Genomic DNA, 9,619 nt, shown 5'->3' on the forward strand with positions numbered 1-9,619 from the left:
TGTGTATTCATAGATAATTTAAAAAAAAAATGAAATCGTTGTAGGAAATAACATGGAGAAATTCTGAGATAATTCTTTTTAGAATGTGACTCTTCATGTAATTTCTATCACCTTACAGTTCAACGTCAATTATCGTATTAACATTAGAAAATATTGTGACAAATAGTCCATGGAGAGTCTCACATTCGAGAGTATTTCTCATATTTGAAAGATGGGATAGAGGGGGATGGTGGGGATAGATGGAGAAAAAGGGCTAACTGTCTTAGCATGATTTTTTTTCTTGGCCTTATACCTTTATTTATACTAATCACAGGTTTTTACTTGTCCTACAAATAATATAAGTCACATAAGGAAAGGATTTTCTAGATCTTATAGATTTCTATTTCTAGTTCACTAAAATCACATTCCTATAATAATACTAACTGCAACACTTCCCTTTAAATGTGTAGAACTAAACAAGTAGTCGTATTGTGTTATCAAGCAAATGTGAAAGTAGTTGATGAAGTCTTTCTCATCAGGCATAGACAATGCATACACAAGTCTTACAAGTAGGGTCCATATAAAAGTACAGTCTCACCAAAACCTTGCTCAATGGGAAGCTTAGTCTAAGGAGAAAATGTGAGTTAATGCAATATCGACACTTGAGATAAACAAGCAACAATAAACGCACATGTCAAGGTTATAACTAGTCTAATATATGTGCCTCACTAAAACCTTGTCAAGACAGCAAAAACCCAGTGAGAAAAAATGATCTTGATCTAAAAGAAAAATAGTACATTAAGGCCAAGTGAGTATACTACAAGATATTCACATTGAGATGACAAAACTCCCCCTAAGAACTACCAACAGTGCAAATGAGGTAGTGTAGGTAATCCAACTCCTCGGATAAGCTTCATAAAGGTAGACTTCGACACTGACTGTGTGAAAAGATTGCCAAGGCTGTCTTGGTATCTGATCTGCTTGACTTCAATCTTTTGATGCTTTGCTAATGTAGATAGCAACAATAAGTTTGGCATAGCCACTTGGATCATTTGGTCGACATTGTCTTCATGAATCGTTGTTGGTATTCAACGATAGTCAACAAGTGTTTCGAATATGCTCAACAAGAGCTCTTAATCGTGCCTATTTAGGTGTCAAGTAGTAAGGTGTGGTAAGCTTAGCATGATTCGAAGACATTGTCTTTAAAATATGTTTCTTGTAAGAGTTTGATAAAGAACAATGGATTAGCATAACTAAGAAGGTAGTATTGCTAACTGACGATATAAATATTGCACGGAGAGTCAAAGCGAAAAGGGGATAGTGAAAAGCAAGACATTGCTAAAGAAAAAGGTGAAAGAGCTGCAAGAGGCAGCTAAATCATATAAGAGATTCTATAAATAAATGGAATTACATAATACATATATATATATATAAAGAGATTCTATTCTTTTGAGCATGTATAGCTAGGGGTGGACATGGGTTGGGTCGGGCCGGGCCCAAATTTGGAGGAACCTGACCCTACCCCATTTTAAAATGTAAATGGGCAAAACGGGCCGGGTAAAGACATTTTGAGTTTTGGAACGGGACCTAACCCGACCCGTTTGAAACTGGATGGTTCAAGACGAGTCCACGGGTCCAACTTTTTTTTCTTTCTAGAAATTACATTTTTCAAAGCTGCACTGCAATGCACAACGACAGAGACATTTTTCTGTAAATTACAAAAGTTGTTTCACAGCACAAACAGATTGCAATAGCATTCACGAAAACTTGGGGCTAGAGAGTAACTCCCAATGGATCCCTTAACAAAACTTCGGGAAAAAAAAAAAAAAAATTCTCTTACAAAACTATTAAACTGAACGATGAAGAAAGACTTTTTTGTACATGGGCAAGAAAAACCAGAAAATGGCTTTATCATTTTTTCACTTGTAATATTGCTTCCTCTCGGTTGAATGTTTCCATCAAATTGAAAAATATGTTAGTGGATTATTCAAAACAGCCAATAGTGGAATGAAAACGATACGAAAAACAAATGAAAGGGATATTCAATTTCATTTTCGATCATATTGTACCATCTCTAATAAAATTAAAGAACAGACACACATATATCAAATGAATACAATTCCATCCCCACAACCTTCATTATGACAGCTACAAATTCCCCAACCAGAAATTTAGAACCCATAACAGAATCTATACCATTCCTGATTCAAAAACCCTAAATCCATAAACCAAAAATTCACATAAATAACAAACGCCTAATTCAAAATTACCAAAATTATAGCAGGCGACGGTGGTGATGGGGTGATGATGATCACAACGGCGGTGCTGTCATCTAGGAATCGAGATGGGTGGTGCCGACGAGGAGGAGAGAATTGAGATGGTTGTGTCGTCGTGGTTTTAGGACCTGGGTGCTTTGGGATATCATCAAGGAAGAGAGATGAATGGTGCGGTCGTGCTAGTCGTGACGGCGGTGAGAAGAGTGAATATGGAGTTGCAAAGGGTGATGTCGTTGAGGAGGGGAAGACAAAAGAGTGTGGGTGGTATGGACTTTGGAGAGAAGATGGAGTCCAAAATCTAGATGGACTAGAGTAAGGAGAATTAATGGGCCGGTTCGGGGCCCTGTTATTCTTAATATTAGGACTCGGCCCATCTCTAAAAGGCTAAGGCCCCGCCCCACCCCGCTTATTCTAAAAAAAATTGGACCCACCCTGTACCCGGCTCGAACCTGGTCTACATGCCTCGACCCACGGTTCCTCTACCCGTTTGCCCACCCTTACGTACAACACATAGAAGCTATAGCTGAAATTATATTTTCATGATTTTCTTTTAGTTCCAAATGATTGGATCGAATTAGAAATTAAGGGAGAGCTACTTTTGGTGTGAGTAATATAACCGCACTATTCTTGGACGTTCTTTGAAACTTGATAGTATAGATAAGGACGTCGATGCAATTATGCAAATATTAATTGGTCATTTCGGTCTCATGCGGTTTTGTAAGTTTGTAGTGTAGGAAATTTCCGAAACCCCATGAACAACAAAAAGACGTTAGGATATGGATTTGATAAACCAAAATTATGATAAATCAATCATAATTAACTTAAATGTGGAATACTGAAGACATGACTCTTGAGGATGACAAAGAAGTCTTCTACTTTCAGCAAACGAAAGTGTTCCAACAATAATAGCATTTGTTCATAATAGAACTTGTTTTGTGAAAGTAAGGACTACGTATATATAGTGATAACACTCCCACCAATCCGCCTTATTACTAATAAGTAAGAATTTGCCAAATCATAGGATATCATTAGAATCCTAATTAGTATAGAAATCTTGTCTAACCAAATCTTCTCTTTGTCGCACCCATTCTCTATATCTCTAAATTTGAAGTTGCAAGATACAAGATTAATTTTAGTGAGTTTCTAGACTCTATTTAATACTTTCATGGTGTTCATGAATTATATGTTATGAAAAATATTGTAAATTTTAATACTCATTTGAAATTCAATTGAATTTGCATTTATTTGTTGACATTTTGCATCCACAATTTATGGTAACGACGTCTAGGTACAAATTTTTCGGTGCACTTATGTAATTTGCATATTTTCTTATGTGCTACTAATTCATTACAAAATATTTTGGTGCAGATTTTTAGGTGCACTAGATTAGTATAATATATTAAGGTACCGACGTCTAAGTACAATAGTTCATTACAATTTTGATTAGATACAATACCTTCTAGTTTCGATACACTAATTTACCATAATATGTTGTGTCGCTGTTTATTTTTTCAATGTTTTCTCATTTACATACATTTATAAGAAAATAATTTGAAGAAATTAAATAAAATTAAAGAATTAATTGTGCATAATAATAAACTCAAAATTTAATGGAAAGACATTAAAAGAAACCCATTAAATATATATATTTTTTTTTTAACAAAATATTATCTACATTAAAGGGGTGAGAGAGTGGGGCTAACCTCACAATGGGCTAGCAATAATGTGGTTCAAATTCTCTTTTAGCGAAAATCGAATCTAAGACCTCTCACTTACAAGTAAAGAAGAATACCACTAGACCGTAGTACTAAGTGGCAAAGCCCATTAAATATGAAAACAAAAATATAATATGAATCTAAAAAGTACATATCAAAAGACTAAATCAATATGTAATCTAATAGTAAAAGCGAGTTTGAACCACATTATTGTTAACATTACTAAGAATAATTGATTGGGCAACGAAGGGGAAAACGTCGCGCAAAGACCTATACCGTCGCTGGAAACATTGGGCGGCGAAGAAAGTGTTGCACAAATTCTATCGCGCAAAGCTCATGACGTCATACATTGTGTGACGGAGGAAAGCTCTTCGTCGCGCAAAATGAAGATTGCGCGACAAAATTGGTGGTCGTTATGCGTACCGAGCGACAAAACTAGTTTCGACCCCCAAACTATCACACGATAGAAATAGAGGTTCAACCCACAAACTCTTGTGCAACAGATGTAGAGGCCATTGCGGTAAGATTATAAAATTAGTTTTTTTAAAATAATTTATAATTTTTTTATTATTTATTTAATTTTTTTTTTTCCTTTTAAATGTTGCTAATATTGTTTTATGTAAAAATTAATTTAATGAAATTCAAAATAGAAATGTAAAAAAGAATATTGAATTAAAGAATTATTGAAAATGTATATACAATGGAAAAAAGTATTTTTAAATTTGAAAAAAAAAATTAAAACAAAACTAAAAAAAGTAGTCCTCGATTGCTGGCTGGTGGTGTTGTTGCTGGGTCTGGGGGCTACGAGGTCGTAGCTGCTCCAGCGGGGGGTTAGGAGGTCATTTCTGGAAGTGGTTCAACGTTGAGGAAGTGAATGCCAGAGATTTGAAGTGCGCGACAAATTTGGTTCATCAAATTGTTTTGGGCGGCAATCCGCTCCTTTAGGTTTGCCACTTCAGATGTCAGCATTTCAACCTCTTATGTTCTCTGCCTGGAGGATAAGGCAAACAAGTCCCGAAGGCAGGCTTTCCCAAGCCCTCGGTGAACATTCCCAGGCCAACGACCAAAGGTTTGATCGAGTATGTCTGTCATGATCTAAAAACCAGCATCTTCAGAAGGAAACACCTCCTTGATCAGGGTCTCAAAGGGAAGATGGGAATCCACCTCCTCTAGAATGGTCTAGCCTTTCTCCACCATGGTGGACTAGAAAAATGAAATAAACAAATTGATTTGAATATACATGTAATTAATTTTAATAGTAATTGAATATTAAAATATTGAAATAACTTACATGAAGCTACTCCATCAGCTTATCCTCAGGCCGAACGTACACCTCCTTGAACATGTCAATTTCAGCAAACTTTGAACCCCTCCTGAAAAAATTTAAAAAGTGTTAACATAGATTACCAATTGTGTAATAAAGAGTAAAAATATTGAAAACTTAAAATAAATATATGGTTACCTTACGCCGCTCCTTCAACCTATAAGAGAAGTGTCGTGAGCCGAATCGGTGAAGAAGTTTCTTCTTTGACCGATTGATCGAGTTTTCCTTCACTTTTTTCTGTTGAATTAAAAATGCATATTAGTTTAGATATTTATAACGAATGAATGAAAAAATGAAAATTTTATGCATACGAGGTATTTCTCGTCTTGAAAATGGTCGGAAAGCCACTCCCATTCATCCCGGCGATCCACCAACTCTAATAGGCACCCAACTGCTAGAGCAACCTCCGAGCTGTCATATAGCTCATCATGCTTGTGGAGGTCGCTCTTCCATTGAGTGAACCTACCGGAGCAAAGGTCGTTGATGTACTGCATTTGATTGGCATCGAGGTTGAAGAGCTCATAATGATGCTGCAAAACTCAACAAATAAATAGTAGTTAAAATTTAAAATCTTTGTATACTTTAATAAAAATTTAGTATTTGAGGTTGAAACTACTTACCGATAATTCATGAAGAACGGCTTCCTTGACTTCAGGTAGGATAGCTTTCCATGACTCCCACATGAGGAGGCAATGGTTCTTGATAACCAAGCCAACGTCGGTGGCTAACACATTGTGTTGCTCCTTTGTTGCAGCCGCACAATGTCGAGGATCCCACGTAATGATGATCTACTCGGTCGTGGTGCGAGTGGTCTGTGACTTCTTAAGTTGTTTGCAATGGCCCCCGGTTTTTTCTTTTCTTTTTTTTTTTTTTTTTGAACTACAAAATAAACAAAGTAAACATTAGATGAATTCTATTTTCTACCGAAAATTCGGCAAAACCTTCCTTAAAACTATAACATTTCCTAAAACCTGCAGATAATATAACAACAAAAACAACACATCCATGCAACAATTCAAACAATTTATACCAAATGAGGACGTTAAAACAAAATTTACAACTTGTTGATATGTTGCAGACTTGTAGTGTGAAGCATATAGAGAGCATCTATTTGTGGGATTACATGAACTGACAACAATAGAGGCAAAGCACTCAAAGCGAAGTTCTTAGTAAGTTCATTCTAATTAATGGGAATGTGACCATTTTGAAGGTTCAAGCATGCCTACAGACTAATGTCAATGTTGCTTTGACCGTCATGAAACTAGAAGCAAGCTTATCAATGGACAAAGCAAGCTTACCTATCTAGGACCCCTCTCCATGGACAAAGAAAGCCTCACCAGATTGTTGAGCCTCTTCAAAACTCCAGGGCCATTGATGAGTCCGCCAGGCCAGGAGCCGTAGACACCGTTGGCCCCAAAGGCATGACCGGATGGACACCCGTCGTGCCTATATCAGGTGTGGAGGTGGCAGCAGCTCTACCTCCTGGAGAAGATGTCCGACTGCCCCTACTAGCTGCCCGCCGATTTGATATTAAGTTCGACATCTACAAATAGGAAATAAATAAATAAATAAAATCATAAACAAAGTTCCAAATACATTCCTAAGTTACAAAACTTGTACAAATTATGAATAGAAGGCAATTACAAAACTTGAACAAACTGACAGCAACTGGTACCATGACAGTTACAAAACTTGTTGCATCCCTAACATATGTAATGCAAATGTGAATGAGGCTAGAATGTGTGATATAGTAGCTCAATGTCTTAGCGAATGGGATGATTGTGGTTAAACACGGAGCTCAATTGCCAGCAACCAAATAAAATGAGAACTTAGGGTAAAAGCATTCTTAAATTGACATGATGAAATTAATTCCAACTAAATATCAAATGCATGCCATGACAAAGTTAAAACCAACATATTATCAAATCAATAATCTTCAAACAGTTTTGGGAATACAACATTTTTATCCCTAAAGAAAAAATAGATTGAATAATTCCTTAGACTGATATTACAGTATTTCTGCAGGAATGAATGAAGAACTAAACCTACATTAGATCCAAGTGCTTTATTTCAGGTCCACTCCGAATGGTTAGCTTCACTGAACTTCCTTCAGTGAAACTAAATAAAATTTTATTGGGAAAAAATGAATCATGATTATGAAACATTTGTTACAAGTCACTAGCCCACTCTTCAAAGAGCCCAAGATAAAGAGCTACTCTAGGTTTTTAAATGATATGGCTTCCAACTACAAATTTTGTGAACAATCCCTAGAATATCCTAGCACTAATGGATAGTTACTACTACAGTCATTTAGATATCAGAAGTGACTCAACTAGAAAACTGCAATTTGAACCTCTATATACGGATGTCAGCTTCAGAACTAGGTAGCTCCTAGACTTTATTTTTGTTTCCAATAGTGCATAGAAAAATCACCATATTTTTTGAGATTAAAATGGAATGGGGTTTTGTCTACATTTTATGTTTTCTTTTCGTTTTTCCTCCCCGAAGGGTTCGATAAGCCAGCAGTTAGAATCTGCATGGTGAAAATTAGTGAGGTTTTCCTAGATTTAGGGCCATAATAAAAGGCAGATCTACATGTTCTTCAACCCAAAAATTAAGTTAGAAGCAGCATGGCTAAGTGCAGCTGGTCTTAACATCAAAATTACTGCAACATAAGAGATTGCTCACCAAATCACACACAATTTTTGTTTTAATTTGGGATATTTCAAATCACTTAGTGAAAAAGAGCAAGATCAACAAGAAAAAACTACTAATTCTCATTAGCTCCGCAGTTTTACTCCTTAATCATTCCTATTTGTTTATGAATTGTGAAAACATATACTATTATTGATACAGTCTTTAAAATAGGTGAATTTCAACCAGTTCTCCTATAATTTGTCTTCTGAATTCAGACAACTACAGAAAGCAATGACATTTAAAAGCTTTTGTGGGTTAAAACGAAATGTCGACAGAAAGAATAATGTTTTCCCCACTCTTCTTTGTGTCACATACTCATTGGTAACCTCACTCATCTCAATCTCTCTCAATAGTCTCTAAAGGAGCTCCTAATACACCCAAGAAACTCGCTCACTCTCACAGTTTATCTCTCACTTGGTATACCCCCAATATAAATCTTAATCAATTAGTCACACTAAAAAGACGAAGGCAGCTAAGGCCCACACTAAAAATATGATGCTTACATAAGGGGTAGAACATATTATTCATGCTCATTCGAATGAATATAAAGTAAAAGACAAATATAACTTGAATTTGTTCTATTTAAGTACTTTAACTGATCAGTTGAAATTTTCCAATGCCTACAAGTTGGCTTAATGAAATTTGAGGGGAAAAAAAAGAATGAAATTATAGAAGATATTGTACTATCATAAATTTTCTCAAGTAGAGCTAGAAGTTAAGGTCACCCCAGCTAAAAAACATTTCTAGCTCTTTCCCTATACTCACACTAGATAGTAAACACATTACAAAATAAACAACCCATAACCATGAAGAAATTGAACAGAAATATTATGATATTATTATGAAGGAAGTCGGGATTACACTCTAAACTCAATTACCATTTCCTCACATCTAAGACATTTCCTCACATCTTGAGACATTTCCTCACATCTTCACAATTCTTTGCAAGCCCTTACAAGGTATGGTCAGTTTCAAATTTGAGACATTTCCTCAAATCTTCACAATTCATAAACAAATAGGAATGATCAAATTGATACTTGGAAGAGTTATCGAAAGAATATTAGAAAGGTGTGACTCCATGTTGATAGGATTAAAAGCACACCACAAAGTAGCACACAAATGTCCTATTGATTTTCCGTATTAACACTAATATTTGGCAATTGTAGCATATGAAAATAAGGGTCTTTCCCGCAGAAAATTGTTTTATCTAACTGCTTAAAATGTCACAAAAACTGGGCTACTGTCCCTACTGGCCAGCCACCAAAAAATAATTATTAGACCGACTTACACTTATCTAAGGTCTACGAAATTTTATATGCAAACACTAGTCACACAGAGCTACACTCACACAAATTTTTGGAGTTGATTTGCTATTTAAATTAAATAAATAAAAAAGAACAGAAACAGATTTTAAGTAGTTCACAAATTAAGAAAACCGAGTTAGGGGAATTGCTATCCACCACCAAATAATCATACAAACATGTTAAGTTTCATTCAAATTCCTTTTATTTTTGGATGAAGATGCTCAAGTTGGCTCAATGTTAGAACTCAACCTATTACTCTTTCTTATGTGGTATGTTAAGAGAATGGCGTTTTCAACTTAACTTAGTCCCTAACATGCAATCTAG

The 9,619-nt window shown here is 35.5% G+C and overlaps 1 protein-coding gene across 1 annotated transcript; it reads right to left on the minus strand.

Annotated features, from left to right (window-relative positions):
- Positions 1-5,275: 5,275 nt before the first annotated feature.
- LOC148691194 (uncharacterized) lies at positions 5,276-5,977 on the minus strand. Its single transcript, XM_088683937.1, has 4 exons — positions 5,915-5,977; positions 5,606-5,782; positions 5,438-5,531; positions 5,276-5,343 (listed from the first exon to the last, which is right to left on the minus strand). Exons 1-4 carry the CDS (start codon positions 5,975-5,977, stop codon positions 5,276-5,278), a joined length of 402 nt encoding a protein of 133 aa, XP_088540063.1.
- Positions 5,978-9,619: the final 3,642 nt, after the last annotated feature.

Source organism: Pyrus communis, chromosome 14, assembly GCF_041283825.1.
Source record: "Pyrus communis isolate YQ-2024b chromosome 14, ASM4128382v1, whole genome shotgun sequence".
NCBI classification, from domain to species: Eukaryota; Viridiplantae; Streptophyta; class Magnoliopsida; order Rosales; family Rosaceae; genus Pyrus; species Pyrus communis.

Excerpts from the sequence above, each read along its gene's own strand:
- LOC148691194 (XM_088683937.1), bottom strand. The coding sequence starts at position 5,977 with ATGTGGGAGTCATGGAAAGCTATCCTACCTGAAGTCAAGGAAGCCGTT. Across the intron at positions 5,783-5,914 it reads CCGTTCTTCATGAATTATCG|TACATCAACGACCTTTGCTC; the intron begins GTAAGTAGTTTC and ends AATCAAATGCAG. Across the intron at positions 5,532-5,605 it reads TTCAAGACGAGAAATACCTC|AAAAAAGTGAAGGAAAACTC; the intron begins GTATGCATAAAA and ends TTAATTCAACAG.